Below are 16,850 nucleotides of genomic sequence, written 5' to 3'. Positions count from 1 at the left end.
ATAACATCCCCCCCCCGCCCCCCCGCCCATTCGTGTTGATAGATCTGATGTATCCTACTTGGCTCAAACAAATAAATATCAATTGAAATCGAAGTGATTGTGAGGATATATACCCATATTTATGTAAAATAGTTTTTTTTTTTTTTTTTTTGTTTTTTTTAACCCACATCAGACAAGTGCATTTCTGATCAATTTAAAACAGTTTTCTCTTGGCAGATATGTAATAGCAAATACGATTTTGTTGAATTCATACGGTGACGTATTCAGAGACATTTAGAATTTAAAAACCTTGAGCTGACCATGGTCCTGAAAAGCATAGAGGCTGAAATTCCTATAGTGGTCGATTTCAAAGGAGTAATTTGCAATCCTTGAAGTCACCAGAAAGAGTTTTTGTGTGTTTGGTTGTTTTCTTTTGTTTTCTTTTGCTTTGCTTTGCTTTGATTAAGTCCATCCGTTGTACCCCAGATAGTAATTATTTCATTTTTTTTTTTAAATTACCTGACAACCATTAAATTGACAGTACGTGAAAATAAAAAAAAAATGTCACAGGTATTACAGTTTGTCTTTTATTTAGTTTAGTATTGTATAGCTTTTCTGTAAAACAGGTATTTAATTAATTTAGATTTATTTAAAATGATTATAGAAGCAGCAGACATTCAGTAAAATAACCCAGATGACCTGCTCCTGGCATGAATGTACTCAGGGAGAAAAGCTACAAGGGTTGCAACAAACACAGCTTATCATAGTAACTATACACATTAATAGTCTCCCTGCTTTTCCGAACATATCAGTCAGGACATGCAAGAAAATAATTATTCTCTGTGTTAGCTTTTTTAAGTCTTCCCTTATAATATACCAAATTGACTTTTAAATCTGGAGACTTTCATCTCTTTATTTTATGTCTCTCTATATATTTTATATTATTTATGGTTCTATAAACCAGGCATGCATGCATGTGCTTTTGACTTGTGCAGTGTTATGGTTGGCATTTTTATTATTTCTCTTGTCTTCTCTTTCTTTTGATTACATTTCCATGACATGGGGGTTGTTCTTGGAGCCGTATTACATGCATGAATCATGTATTTGCTAAAGGCACTGCACAGTTTAAAGAAGTGGAGAGAAGTCATGTTGAATAAATCTTAAAGCAGACTATCTATCTATCTATCTATCTAGACAGCTTGATGCTTGTTTGTATTTAAATACAACTAAACTAAATATACAGAATAGAATACAGGATAGAATATAAAAGGGAAAAGACCGACTTGAAATGGCTTGCAGTTCAACAGTGTTACCACAGTGCACAGATTGTGTACTGAAAATTATTTTATCATCTAATGAGCATTCTGTCTGTTTTGAGAGTTACAGTTATGAAACATTGTTATGTAATGTCTAAAATAAGCACTGTGCAGTTTGGAGAGCTACATGCGCTCACATTTAGATCCCAGCAATGTCCGTTTCATTTCCTGAGGGCCATATAAAATACCCTGTATGGCATGTGTAACTTTGATGCAAAGTATAACATTAATTTGATAAAACTGTCTGTGTGTGTTTTTACTCTTTCATTAGAAAGAGGGAGAGAGAGGGGGAGAGATTTAACGTGAACTTGCCTCTTTAATATCTCTCATCTACATGCATAGCCCATAACATTCCAGCACAATTACGTAGGATACATATGCTCTGTAGAATATCCTTATGTCTCTTGTGTGTAAATCTTGTTTTTGCTTTTGGCTTAATGCTTAAAAAGGACAGCATTAATGTTGACACAAATTCTGGTAAGCTATGATTGTAGAAACAGAAATATATTAAAAAAGAAAAAATACAAATAGAATACATTTTCAGATTTTCAGATTTGATGTGTTTCTATAATTTGTATTAAGGTACTATATTGTTAGATAAGTGCATCAAGGATACAAAAACAACTGACCTCCTTGTGCCGGTCCCAAATCCAGATAAAGGCAGAGGGTTGTGACAGGAAGGGCATCCGACACAAAATCTATGCCAAAACAAGTAAATCTATCCTATGACTTCCATATGTGGATCAGTAAACAGCCATCGGTGCTGTTGACCTACCGGGTGTCAGTGGAAATTGGCCACCTCTTCCTCAAAGGAGAGGAGGAGGGTGTGTGCGGGTAGAGATCGAAGAAGAACTCAAGACTCAAGTGTGGGAACCTTGAATGTTAGACTGTGATCGGAAAAAGCTAGTGAGTTATTTGACAGAATGCAGAAGGGAGGTGGACACACTGTGTGTTCAGGGGACCAGGTGGAAATTTAGCAAGGCTTGAAGTTTAGGTGCAGGTTTCAAACTGTTTTATCAGTGTGTGGATTGAAACGGAATGGAGTAGAAGTTAGGAGTTGGTAAATAATGTTGTGGAGGTGAAAAGGGCCAAAGCTAGACTGACGTGTTACAATGGCTACAAATTTAAGGTGTGATGTTCAGTGTTACTGGTTGTGCCCCACAGCTAGAATGTGAGGTAGAAGAGAAGGAGAAATTCTTGAGGGAATTAGATGAAGTAAGTGTCTCCCTAGAATGGAGAGAGCGGTGATTTCTTGCAGACTTGAGTCAACATGTTAGTGCAGGCAACAGTGGTTATGAGTAAGTGGCTGGCAGGTTTGGTATCCAGGGTTTACTACTATCCTACTTTCCGTAGTCCACCACCTTCTGCATACCTATGCAGAAGGTGGTGGACTACGGAAAGTGTATGGCAATGACTTTCAAACATACTTTCTCCCAAGAAAAGGCTGAAACTAAGGGCGACTTACAAGACCAGAGGTTCGAGCACACAGGTAAAATCTGAAGGAAATCAGTGACCACAAAGTAGACTTAGGTGCAGGGGTGTAGGATAATGGGATAATGTAAGGATTAGTTCTGAGACCCTTCTTGTTCGCTACAGTGATAGACAAGCTGACGTGTGAGATTACACAGGAATCTGGTGGACTGGCATTTGAATTTGAAGATGACATTACAATCTGTAGTGAGAGCAGGAAGCAGGTGGAGGAAAATATAGAGAAGTGGAGGTTTTACCATATAAATGAGAGGTGTAAGGGTCAACAGTCCAGAGCTACAGAGAGTTTGGAAGAAAATACGTGCCGATGCTTATGCAAAGAAGTTGGAACAGGTGGAGAAAAGTCCCAGGTCTGGTGTGTGAAAAATGGGTATCAGCAAGAATGGTGTACAAAATGACAATGAATGAGAGGGACAGAGAAAGTTTGATGGTTTGGAGATAAATCCAGGGAGGCCATAGTGAGATGGTTTGGACATAAGAGGGACAGTGGAGTAGAGGAAGACCAAAGAGGAGATTTATGGACGCTGTAGAAAAAATATGAAGTTAGTTTGTATGAGAAAGATAGGCTTGGATGGCCGGGCCTAGCCAGTAGGAAGAGATGAACAATAAAGCTACACGTTTGAATTTCAAAGTCATACTTTTCATTCCCTCAATTCATTAATTTTTAGCAACAATAAAAAAACACATTCCCAAATTTAAATTTTTTAACGTAAAAGACACTCAACATTCGTGTGCCATTATTCTGTTGCCACACTAAAATACTTGACTGTATATACAGTAACACAGCCTTATTCCCATTAGAAGTTATTTGCAAGGTTATCTTAGTCAGGGTTGACAGGTTTGGGAAAACTAACTAACCTTAGATTTAGAATGTTTTACTGGAAATATCTCATAACCATTCACATGAAGTGTGTCCCTGAAAAATCTTCATTCATTCTGCAGTCATTATTACCCTGTATCTTGACAAGAATCCGTACATGGTGTACTTCCTTGAGTCATCATCAACTCTGTATGACCGTGTGAAATGTAGGTCCACAAAGGAGGTCATATCCAGTCAGGGACATTGGTTGCAGGGTGGCTGGAAGACAGCTCTATTCGTGTCATTGGTCAGGTCAGTGTCCTGTTGAGCTGGAACAACATGGAATTTGTCACATTTAAACCAAGCAGGGAGGCAAGCAGGGTTGGTGCTACTCTTTTTCCCCATATTTTTCTTTTCTTTCCATTTTGAGGGCACATACTCTTCCACTTGGCCTCTAAGTTGTTGTCGTGAATGGCTGAAGATCCTTCTCACAGATTCATCACATCGACATCCAGCTAACTATAGGTGCCATGTGGTTGTTTTTTTCTGACTGTTCTAGGCTATTCAAACACCCGCTGAATCATAGTTGGTGCCTCTAGGATGAGGTGTGTGGGTGGGAGGTGGAGCTCAGTATGGGCATAAGCTATTACTCTCTTCCTTTTCCGAGTGTAAAGGGCAGTCTCAACTTATTTTTGTTGCGTAATATATTCAACACAGGTTTTCTCTGTTTTTCTGTGCATTTCTTCCTGTGGACAAAATTGCAGGTTGTCATTGGTCCTGCTCCATCTGTATAATACCTTATTTGTATATACTAACACACACAAAATAGATACCAGGCTAATATACTCGCAGAATAATTTACAGCAGAGGAGGTGGAGTTTTGAGCTTGTGACCATCTTATTAGGTTGAAATAGGCCTACAATTTACATTCAGTGTCATTTAAATAACCATAATTATAGCCATAAATGAGCAGATGACTCGGACTGTAAACTATTTTTTTTTAAAATAACAAATGGCTTTCAACTTGACAGAAAATATTGAAAACGTTCAAGGGGGAGAGAAGAGTGCATTAAACATGTAAACACTCAGACACAAATATATATTTTAACATGTCAGACAAAACAATGTCGAAAAAAGAATGAACAAATAGATTCTGAATGAGCAACCAGTAGTTTGAGTCTTGTAATTTGTCCTATTATGTGTATTATATGCTATGTGTGTTACTTTCACTGTGATTTTCAAGGTCTTTTTGCTTTTGGTCAGAGTAGAATCAGATCAGCAAAGGTTTGCCTGTGAGCAGTCCTAACTAAAGCTCTCTTGGTTTTATCTTTCGATCAGACAGGCAGAAAAATGAAATTTCCCCTCTTGTGCCCTAAAGCAGCAGTTTGACTTCTCAGCTGAGATAGTGGCTTCACATGTTAAGGCTGTATGCAGTACTTGAAGTCTTTGAACTTGCAGTGAAAACATACTATTCCACTGGGGAAAAGAGAAGTAAACGAAACAATGTTTTGCTTCATGTTTGTGGATTGCATTTCCTTGTTTCGTTATTGACATGTTACAGATATCAGACAAAAATAGGCTTAACCATTTTAATGTCTTAAAAATAAATCAAGACAGAAAGGTTCACATTTTTCTCATAGTTAATCGAGAAAAAAAATACCAACAGTTTGATAAATGTGGCTGAAACCAGAGTGCCTTCAGGGTGCTCGTTCAAATCAGTGTTTCACTGAAAGATGCAATGAACTGTGAAGTTCAATAGAGATGCCTCTTGTTGCATATAGTGTATACAAAACAGTGACTCCTCTGGACCTTGGTTTGTTTGTTTGCGTATTAGCTTTTTCCTTCTCTAAGAATTCACCCACCTGCTTTTCCCTGAGCTGATCAATGGCTAGGAGTCCAAGGCCACTCTAATTAGGACTACCTCATGCTGATGACTGCATGCAGAAATAGTTCCTTCTCATAAGGGAAAACACTGTTGTGCAAAATCCTGTTAGTATGCATGGAAGGGCAGATGGTTTGTAGGTTGGTTTTTTTCCTTCAAATTGAGACTTCATTTAGCAACCACAGAAAATAACTTCTGTATTGATTGTGCCCCCTGAATACTTACCAAGGCACCTAAAAGCTATGATTCTACATTGGTACTTTGAGTTTTTGAAGGTTTTACTCATGCTGTCAGTGTTGATAAGTCCCCTTGTCTTCTTCATAATCCAGACTGCATGTTTAACCGACGCTTAGAGGAGGATTAAAACTGAGCAAGTTTAACAGTTAGCTATTACTCCACAGTAGGCTACAGTGGAATATATTGACTAAAGAGGCGCTGGAGACAAACCTTCCGGTATGTCTTCACCGATTCATCTACAGCTTTGGCAAGTGGCCAATACATACGTATATGAGTAGCAGTGTTTGGGAGGGGTTAAGCTTAAATTGAGCCAAGCTGCATCACCGTCAGGCCTATCAGCCTCCTTCCTCCTCCACAGGAAGTTGTGCAGCTTGTGAAGCCGGAGAGGAATTGCTATTTTGTGAGACATGCCTCATCATGACATACAGGAACTGAGGGGCTGAAGGTTTACATGGAGGTTTCTGTCAGACTTATGCACATTGTGTTGAGAAAGGAAGTCGCTTGAATTAGAATAGACTAAAAACACCCCTGGCTGGGATTTCCATGTTGAGATGTTAAAGTGGAAGGACTTTGAGTTGGGTGTCTTTAGATATTTGGATGAAGTAATAGTGACAGAATACATAGTTGCATGAGTGCATGATCTTGGCTTTTACTTTGATACCCTAGAAAGTCGAGGAACAGACAAAAACAAAATATTGGGTTACTGGGAGTAATACATGATTTTTGCCTATTCACTTTCTTTTAAAAACTCTGCTGCTTTGTGAAGCAAATTTTGAAGTAGACTTCTTGCATGTTTTATCAACTAGTGTTGATAAAAGACAGCGTTTAGAATAACAGACAGCACTTAGGACTCAACAAGAATACAACATTTGTTGGTCTCTTTGCATTCTCGCCTTAAAAGGAATTTCTTTTAGGATCAGAAAATCTTGTGACCCACAGGTTAGGTTAGGAAAAACATGCAAGAAAAGCACGGGACTGGAGAAAACAATACAAAACAATTATTGCTATCTCCGCATTCTCCCCTACAGGGTACCTCTGTTTGATAACTAGTAGTGTTAGGAACAGCACAAGGTAGGTGAGAAAACCGCCAATCTGGATTTGCTGCTGCTGTTGTTACTGTAAGAAGGACACTACGGGCCGGTCCTACTTTGGCTTGATAAAGGTGTGGTTTTCCTCTTTCTATTCTACAAAATGACCCAGCGAAAACTGTTGTTTACCGTCTGTTGCACCTGTGCTAAAGACAACAATCAGGAAAGTTCTTGCAATCACGACAGAGCGTCAAGTGGGGTGTGTGTGACTGTAGCATTAAACAAGGCCCTGGAGCTTGGCTACAAAGTTAGTTAAATCATAGAGGTGTGGTACTTAAAGGAACGTGACGACAGCATTTTTGTTAAGTACATATATATCCTTTCGAAAGGTAGACGCAGACAAGATCAAGGTCAACCCTGCCAAGAGACAAGCCATCAGATTTGAACAGCTTTTGGAGAAAACGTTTATTCAATAAACCAATATGATTCAAAAAGACTTCCCCTTCTAGATGGAACAACTCTACCTTTTCAAAGGGAAAAAGTGTCATACCAGACAGATATAGATAATGCATAATCTAAGAATGCCGTTTTCTTGCCTTTGTCTGATTATGGGGCCTGGCAGACAAATACATCAAATTTGTCAAGGGGCTGAGGGATTCTCAGCCATAACAAGTATCGCAGGAACATGAGTGTCATGACGCTCATGCAAAATGTGTTTCATTGGGGAAAATGTAGCAGGACCATTAGCTTGAACAGAAATGACATGACATTGTTTGAAAACCCTCAGGATAAATTAGAAATCAAAACATGACCTCGTTCAAATTTTGCTTCTCAAAAACAATTATTTTTGTAATGTTTTGAAGATGCCACCAAAGATGCCCACAGATATTTAATCCTCAATTTTACGACTTCCTGTCCAAAACAGAACAAAGTAATGACAGGTCTACTACTATATGTGTGGCCCGGGGTTTGAAAGCAAGAAGCGAAATACCCATGTTGCTGCATACAAAAAGAAATGTGCCCCTACTCCCATTGCTCTATCATGCCACACCTCAGAAACATAAAGAAATCCTTGCCTAACTGCTGCCTGGACTCTCTTCATCCTCTGTGCAAGTTGCCTTTAAATCTATTAAAATACAACATTACTGTGTAGTCTGTGCAGTACAAGAAACTAAAGCATTAAAAAGATCTTCACTGCTGGTGGAGAAAACTGGTTTAAACAGGAGTGTTAACAGCAGCTTGCTGAGGAGACAGTCAAGCAGGTTTGTTCCTCCCCTGCTGTGAGGACGGCAGGCAAAATGTTTTTCGTTTCACCCCAACAGAGCGATATTGGGGGGAGTTCCCATGAAAAAATAAAAAGGTATGAGGCTCTGCTGCAATAATATCTGGCTCCAGTCAGTGGTAATTTACCCGCATATGCCTGATCTCAAGAATGGCCCTCTATCCTTGACCCTACAAATCGGTGAGGGTCCTCTTAAAAGTCGTTGGGCCACGGCTTTGTTTTTTTTTTTTTTAACAAATGCTGTTGTGAATTTAAATTGGAGCTTCACAATAAATTTTCAAATCTAAATTCGATTCGAGGGTCTGTCTCCATCCATTTTCAATTTAAACTAAAATAATTTTGTTGTGATATCTGAACGCAGGACATATTGAATCCTATGATGCCTGTTGCTCACCACGTCTCCAAAAATGCCTTATACATTGATTACGCCTAGCAGGGGTGAGTAGTAAGTCAGGTATGTTGAGGTAACACCTCGTATTGTGAGATGTGAACTACCTCCATATGATATATTTTAGTGTGTGGTTAAGTTTCTTGAATGTTGAGGCCTTTCTGTTGCTGGACATTTTCAAATGTATAATACCGTATTTTTTCATCATAGCCCAAAAACTCTTGTTGTTTGTTTTCCTGGCAATGGATATTTCACTCTCTTTTCTGCTATTTCACTCTCTCGAAACACTGACTTACAAGCCTTGACCACCTCGCTAAATTGTAAGACCTCATAACCCAGTGTCACTGTCTATGTCACAATGGGCAAAGTGAGCACCATATGGAAACATCTACAGCACTAGGACTTTCTCAGCTGCCTGAGAACTGAAAAACACATTCACCTTAGTTATACGCACTCAGAATAAAAAAAACAAAAACAAAAACAAAACAAAGCAAAAACAGCTCAGCTGTCAAAACTGAAGACACATTTATAATAACTGAGGAAGAGATGTAGCATGGCATCATATCTGTCTTTTGCTCAGTAATGCCGCACGATCATCATTAACAAAATTCCAAAAACAATGCACAATACATAGAAAAGTAGAAAAAAACATAAAACCCATAGAAACCAATCCAGAATAGTTCCATGTTGTTAAGCAACAGCTAATTCATAACATTTCCCAGTCATAACTGGTAAAAAAAAACTATACAGTAACCATTAATTTAACTTAATTGTCTGAATTTACGTCTACCTAATAATCTTTTAGTGTATACAGACAAATAAAGAAAAAAAAAACAAAACTAGAGCATATGGCTGATACAATTAGAATTCATGTGGCAAAATGCCATAATATCCTCCTTTTGAGATCTCATAATCCCCATGTATAGTGTCGTTAAAGTATTTTTATCCTACATTTTACCCAGTCTCTCTCTGCCAATAGCTCAACACCATAACTTCACTGCTGACCTGCTGGCTCTCCTTTCTTGACGTAGCACTGCAGGGGCATTAACTTCAGGTATTTCATCAAAATGATACACCTTGAAGAGGTTACAGAGCTTAGAGAGCACAAAGAACAGGTGTGCCTCCAGAACTGGCCAAGAGGAGGTTTTTTTTTTAACTGCACATTTTCAATTACACACACCTGACCAGGCCTAGCAATGCCATTTTTGAATGTTATATCAATCTGATAAACAGGGACAGTGCGAAAAACAAGTGCAGGTCCAGCACAAATTAACATATTTTAGCAAGATGATAACTAATCGTTATGTTTTATTTAAAGCTTACTTAAAATAGCTTTTCTGAAGTTAAATGGAACATATTTTTCTATCAGGATTTAGAGTAGCCAGACTCCAAAGTGGAACACTACTGCCATCTTCTGTTTTTCTTCCGTCCTGCAACACCACATAGAGAAGACAGAGCAACCATCTCCTAATGCACTGCTACTGAGTGTTTTTTCTACAGTTCCAATACCCACATAAATTGTTTATTTTAACAACCCTGTGACTACCTTATTGTGTCTATATGTTTTTTTTTGTTTAACTTGTTTTATTGATTTTATATTGCAGATTTGACCAACTTTGTCAAATGCAATTTCAGCACCTCTTTCTAACTTTGAAAAATATTAAGACTCCTTGAAGTAAAACATGTTCACACAAACACATCAAAGACAAACACATGTCTATGGCTATGAGCTGTTAGTTATATAATCATTTCAAACCAGCATTCTGGAACAAATCAAATGTTTGTATTGTTGTTGTTGGTATTGAACACCTGTGAGAAAAATAAATGAAAGACCAGGACAAAGATCTCATTTTAACTAACACAGATTTGTTTTTTGTTTTTTTTAATTTAAAACTATCATTGTGCACAGCACTGACTGAAATCCTCTGCGTACAGAAGAGCAACAATATACTCATCGTATGTAAACTGTGACATTGAGAGGAGCACATTCTTTTCTAACCTTACACGCCAAAAGAAAAAAGAAAAAAAAACACAACAACAACATTAAAAAAATAATAAACAGAACAGCAACAAAACTATATCTTATATCTCCACCACAAAGGCCACTCTTTCCCTGCGCTTGGCAATGTAATAGACATAAAGGCTACAGGCACTTACCATTCCAATTCTACTGAGGTAATCTGGCTCAAATAAGTACAAGGCTTTTGGTCTGTAGCTAAATTATACAGTGGTGGGTGCAGAGGTGCAAGCTCTCTCTAGCCACTTCATTACTTATCACTTCTTTTTTACGTCTCAAACAAGGAAAAAAAACCTCATGCACACAGAAAATGTATGCATATTGCACATTGTCTTTACTTTACAGTTCAAAGTGCCATACCAATCTCATCAAGTATTTTCAAATTAAAAACAGAATTACTTTTTTTTTTTAATCCCTTTACATGTTTTGTCATGGACAGATGCGACTGAGTTCACATCCCCGACAAAACAAAATGAATAGACCAAACCCATCATCTGTCAAAGCACGGAGCGGTGCAGGTGTAGTGCATGTTGACTTGGTAAGCCCTGTTGGGAACGTTGGACTTTGGCTCCAGTGAGGTAGTGATCTGGCTGCTGCTGAGCTGAGGGCCAGTGGGAGCCTGCAAGTTGCTAGTGGAGTGGCTGAGGTAGGTAGCAGGCCTGTGGTTGGGGGGGAGGCCCGGCTGCTGGGTTTGCTGGGAGTACTGGAGGGTGGGATGGTGCAGATGCTGGCCCACAGTTGTTGCCTGGCCTGAAGTGTGGTACATTGTTTGCCCCTGCTGTTGCTGCCCGGGCTGCTGGCACTTCTGCTTGTTGGCCTCTTTGACGTCATTGTCATGTGCACTGAGAAATAGAGGCCAAGAGACACACTTGAATAAAAAACAAACAAACAAAATAACCACAACACGGTTTTGATGATGACGCGCTATTATTGCCAAACGTACATCAGAATCATGTTACCAGAATGAATTAATGAAGGTTTATAAAGGTTTTGCAAGTCCAGTGAGGTGTTTGACAGGTACGCACATGAGTAGCTTGTCGGTACATGGGATTAGGCTCTCCCATGAGTAGCCTGTCAGGAGATGCAGTCGAGGTGGCCATGTGGGGGACAGGTGGAGAATGAGACGGGAAGTGGCCACGCAGGCAGCTGCCACCACGGAGGGTGCAAAGCACAGAAACACATGATCTAAGGAGAGAGAAAGGAAGACAAATAACACTGGCTATTTTTCAGTATTACAACAAACACCAAGTTTTTCCCAATACACAAACAAACAAAAAAAAAAAAAAAAAGGAAAAATGATTCCCCTAATTTGGCAAAGTACAATTGAATATTTATAATTTGTAAGAAAAAGCACGAAATAGAGACAGTCTCAAAAGGAGGGCTAATGAGCATATGGCTCAAAGCTGGACAAGCGCACACGCAGAAAAAGCATGTAGGTTGTGAGTGACTGAAACTAAGGGAGATTTCCAGTGCAACATATCACACAACGGTAACTATTTGTAAGTAAGCAAATGGTTTAAGGGGGAAAAAAAAAATCTATTTCTGTTGAATGCAGTACTAAACAGTCAACCTCGCAGGTCCTACGTGTCTTTTTTTTCCTTAATGGCAACACTGACTGCATTAACACTTGACCTTCTGATCTGCCTACACAGTCTACAGGGTTGAAGTCCTTGCGTATGAATCTTACCTTGCAGGGAAACCTCCAAGAAATAATCAGCATACTTTGCCATGTACACTTTAGTCTTCTCCAAGCAGGTCATGGGCCAGCCGTCATGGAGGTCTCCCTCATGGACAGCAATGGACAGGTAGTAGTCGATAAAATGAGCAGCTGTGGGTAGGTAAAGGTTCCACTGGAAGGTTTCAAGGAGGAGCAGCTCCATGTGAAGCAATCCTTGTTTGGTCAAGACCAGGTTCATGGAGCTCATGCAGCCAAGACTGTTAAGGGTCTCCAGCTTGGGAACACGGTCCTCCCTTTCTTCAAATTTACCTACAAGCAGATGCCAAACCATGAATCAGGCGCCCGGGGCATTTGGTTCCGAGACTGTGGTAGCAGATCCAAACTTACTGGCGAGTATGAGGCACGACAGCGAAACCATGTGAAGCTGTTGCACGGTGACCTCATAGCGGTCCATGAAAAGGTCCAGCAGGTAAACAGCCAGGTGTCTTGCTGCGGGGCACAGCCTGAGGTGGTTGCTCACAATGGCGACAAGGTCGGCAAAGTACCGTCTTAAGTTGAGCTGCGGTGACTGGCCTTTATAGGTAGGCAGCTTGGGCTCCTGGCAGATAAAATGGTGTGTTTAAGACGACCTTGTTGCTATTTGAGCGGTGTAATGGTATCACTGAATGCATATCACGCACATTTAAAGGGACATTTAAAGTACAGTTTTTTTTTTTTTTTTTTTTTTTTAAAACATTATTAGGTTGAAGAGGTGGATCGGGGCTATAGGAACTTACTGGAATGTTTCATGTGGACATGTTAATTATTTAGCACACAAAAAACATTTCACTTTATAAAAATATTTCTATCTATCTATCTTTTAGAATTGGTGCAGAAGAGTACAAAAATTAAAACATAATTTAAGATTATAATTTTCCAAAGCCCCTTTAACAAACAATAACTCAAAATTGCGCTGACTTTTTTTTTTTTTTTTTATCAACCGATTCTATTTGCATTAACCGATGTAATATTTTACACAATTGTTGTCTTTTTAGTAAGCAAATGTACAAAAGTATGATTCAGCACGTGTAAGTAAACAACTTTTTTTTTTCTTTTTGTTTTTTGTGGCGCAGAGTAGAATTAAACTGCGACACCTTCTTTAAAAAGCACGAGTGTAGTATTTTCATAGATGCTCCGTTTTAAATAGTTTCGCAGCTGCACCCAAACTTGTCCCACTTACTTTGTTCCGGAGCGCCTGGTGAATATCTGCAGCGAGCTGTCCTTTCCACCATTGCTCCTCTAGCTCCATTTAACACAGTGCTTTCGATATCATCTAGAGCGAAAAATCCTGTTAGTGGAAATCGGTCATTGTAAACCTGTCAATAAAGACGTTTTTCTTTCATTCTAACACATGAGCACTCCTGTGATGCCTCAATACAACTTTTAAAGCCCCCACTGAAGTGCTCGGGGATAGTCGCTCGGGAAGGGGACACGGCCATCAATCTCCTTTCAATGTTTAGTTCTTAATCACAACGTCAAACCGGGAAACGCTAACCACTATTCGAAGTGGAGACTCACCCAATGAACACATGTAGTAAGGATAGCGGGTCAGTTTTACTGAAGTAAAACTTCAATGGAAACCAACCGGGCATGCTTTGCTCACACTCATTGTTGTAGTCGGTGGAGACGGCTCAGCACGAGTTCAGCAAACGTCGGTGCTGCGTTCACTGCTACCGGAAACAGCGACTTTCAGTGAAGAAGGCCTCTGCAGCTCGCAGAAAACGTGCCCCGAGCGGCTAAAAAGCAAAACAGCGGAAATATAACAAATGGCTGCGTTGAATATTATAGCGACGTTAAATCCCGTATTTCTATTGCATCCAGAGGCAACGGTAGGGTTTTAATGCTTCGATGTTAAAAAAAAAAAAAAAACCAAAACCTTTACGATTTACAATTGAAAGCGTCGAACACACAGCCAATTACAAAAAACCACAGCACTGTCAGCCAATCATCGACTGGAATTGGCATATAATAGATGGCAAAAGACAATTGGAATTTACATTGATTCTGTTTCTAAATTGATACAGCTCATTGAGTATCACACCTTTTTTGAAATTAAAAACAAATTGTAGGGTAAGAAGATACTTAATTACAAGTAGGACTGACATTTGAAAAGGAAAGGTCACCCTTAAATTGCAGTGGAGTTGGGTGGAGGGTAATATACAGGCCTGATTGAGTCTTAGTTGCTATTTTCAGGAAAAAGGATGAGTTTATTCAATTAGAGCACGGACAAATCCTCTTGTTGTGGCCCAAATACATTCTGCTCTGTCTCTACAAAACATCAAAAAATTGTGATACATTTTTCGTTCCCTCCTCCCTGAGTGAGACAGCCGATAACACCTCTTTTGTGTGTTCTTGTTAAGCCTTATTGTTTTCATCTGAGGTGGTATGCACAATATTGATCAAAATACACACAAAAACGCCAATGATTTTATGTTGCAGACAAACCTAATATTCAATCAGAAATTGATGCATGAACATTTTCCTTAGAAAAAGCAAACAATATTTAGGCTGTGTGCACACGACAAACTCAGCATGCCAATATTTTTTTTTCTAATCTACTTTTTCCCAACGTCTGCTTTCACCAATCTCATATCCCCCTTCTTCCCTTCCCAGGTCGGCTTGCCTGCTATTTTTTTTTTTATAGTACAGATTTAAAATGGGTCAGTCTGCAACAGCATCACAACGAAAATCAATGTGACCCAAATAGGTCAAAGCCGCTTCAGTGTTATGTCTTCACTGTCGTTCAGAAGCAAAGGAACTGCAGAGTCCCTGTGTCATTCCTATTTATTGTCAGGCATTGCTATATTGAGTGAATCAAAACATCTTTTCACATAACATATCCAGAACCCAGCAATCTTTGATTTTAGTGTTCAGTAAATATACCTCACAAAGACATCATTTTGAGCTTAAACAATTTCAAGAAAAAATGTGACATTCAAGGACTGTGGCTACACAGAAACGGTCTAGCAGGTATTGCTACTCTAACTGCTCAGTGATTGAAATTGTTGAGGTGGTAGCCTTGTTACTTAAAACCTGCAAGGGTGCTAGTGGGGTTGTTGCTTTGGCCAAAGATCTTGAGCGAATGACCTGATTTCCAAGTCCAAGATATTGATTATTTTTCCAACCCTTTTTTTGGGGGGACATTTTTGACATAGAAGTTCATCTTTTCCTTATCTTAGTTTTGGTGTTGAAAGACAAAGATCACACTTAATTTCTTCAGATGAGACAAACAAGACATATGCAAACATGAGTAATTTCTGACAACAATAAGTAAAAAGGCTAAGTAATGGTGACGTTGTATTGGCAGTATTATCTTAACCAGTTAATTTGTTCAGGTAAACAAAGGATCAAAGATGGTGCATAATCATTTTTTTCTACCTCTCTACCTTAAATAATAACTAAAAGAAAATCAATAAAAGCACTCCCTACACTTTCTGAAATCAAGAATTCAAAAGTGAATGTAGCAGTAATAAAACACACAATGACATGAAACGACATAATTGAACAATTTTCAATGAATAATTTTCACATGCGTTTTTACATTCTCAAAACTGGGTCACAATAGAAACTGAGGCATGCACAAAACATTAAATAGGAAAATGCAAGACTTTTTCTCAATGCTTACTTAACCTTTGACAACATTTCTAAAAACAGTAGGTGAATATGGAGATGCCCTTTACGAAATCATTTTAGAGGGTATCATTTATCTCTTAAAGGGCATGCTTGTTAATTAATTTATAACCTCTACCTTTACTGAACTGGAATATTTTAGTGCCTTTAATGATCCATGAGGAGCAGCACCTCATTTGTACATTAATGTGATTTGTAACCTACTGTGCAAGCAGAGGCATTCCACTATGAGAAGCGACCTATAATACCACCCATACAATTAAGTAAATTGTAGGGTAATGTTTACATTACCTTGCGAGTCTTACTCTGGCGCAATTACTTCATGTCTAAATAGTAAAATACGTGGAAGAATTTCAATGTCCCCAAATGTGCTGAGATACAGGCTTTGGGGGCATATAAAAAGAGTCAAACGAGCTATTTACTGGATGCCTTGCAAAAGTTTTACTCCAGTAAGTGACACATTTTCCATGTTTTTTTCCCTCTGTAAATTAAAATGTACATTCTGCACTAACCAGTATTTCTTGTACTATTTTAGTTTACCATTTTCTTGTCCATAGCGATGCACATGACATACATCACATGGAAGAGCTTTATTTAAATTAATTTAACATTTTGTATTTTCTGTTAATTTTCAAGTCAAATATCATACAAAAAAAAAAAGATATGCAACACACAAGTAACAAAGCCTGCTGACTTGTGTGGCATAATAACGGCCTTAAAAAAAATTTGACATGACTTTGAGTCGGGTAATATTTTGACGTTTCTTTTGTTCTTTTAACGACCTATCTTTGTGACACATAATATCTTGCAGATGTAAGTCATAGATCATGTTAGTTTGGAGAATAGGGCAAAGGGTAGGGTCTTTAACTCTCTTGGCTGGAATTCTGTTTGGCAAGAATTTGGGGAGAGGACATTTTGCACTATTATTCTTTAGTAATTTAAAATTTAATTGGAAACAGCCAGCTGTAACTCGTAACTTTGATTGTTTTTCCTCGAATTAACAGTAAGCAATTGTTTATTCTCTGAGGCAACTACATGTCAAACTAGTAAAACTGTGGCTTTTAATGCAGTTGGTATTAAAAGCCAC

General features: G+C 38.7%; 1 protein-coding gene across 1 annotated transcript; it reads right to left on the bottom strand.

Moving 5' to 3' along the window:
- Positions 1 to 10,246: 10,246 nt before the first annotated feature.
- ccnj (cyclin J) lies at positions 10,247 to 13,845 on the bottom strand. Its single transcript, XM_076050079.1, has 6 exons — positions 13,652 to 13,845; positions 13,314 to 13,406; positions 12,482 to 12,692; positions 12,104 to 12,403; positions 11,442 to 11,601; positions 10,247 to 11,258 (listed from the first exon to the last, which is right to left on the bottom strand). Exons 2-6 carry the CDS (start codon positions 13,380 to 13,382, stop codon positions 10,907 to 10,909), a joined length of 1,092 nt encoding a protein of 363 aa, XP_075906194.1. The 5' UTR covers positions 13,383 to 13,406; positions 13,652 to 13,845; the 3' UTR covers positions 10,247 to 10,906.
- Positions 13,846 to 16,850: the final 3,005 nt, after the last annotated feature.

The sequence above is a fragment of the Nelusetta ayraudi genome, unplaced genomic scaffold (genome assembly GCF_046127955.1).
Source record: "Nelusetta ayraudi isolate G7.1 ecotype Tasmania unplaced genomic scaffold, CSIRO-AGI_Nayr_v1 ptg000122l, whole genome shotgun sequence".
Taxonomy (NCBI): Eukaryota; Metazoa; Chordata; class Actinopteri; order Tetraodontiformes; family Monacanthidae; genus Nelusetta; species Nelusetta ayraudi.
This window is presented reverse-complemented; position numbering and strand designations above follow the sequence as displayed.

Excerpts from the sequence above, each read along its gene's own strand:
- ccnj (XM_076050079.1), bottom strand. The coding sequence starts at position 13,382 with ATGGAGCTAGAGGAGCAATGGTGGAAAGGACAGCTCGCTGCAGATATT. Across the intron at positions 12,693-13,313 it reads ACCAGGCGCTCCGGAACAAA|GAGCCCAAGCTGCCTACCTA; the intron begins GTAAGTGGGACA and ends TTTATCTGCCAG. Across the intron at positions 12,404-12,481 it reads GTCGTGCCTCATACTCGCCA|GTAAATTTGAAGAAAGGGAG; the intron begins GTAAGTTTGGAT and ends ATCTGCTTGTAG.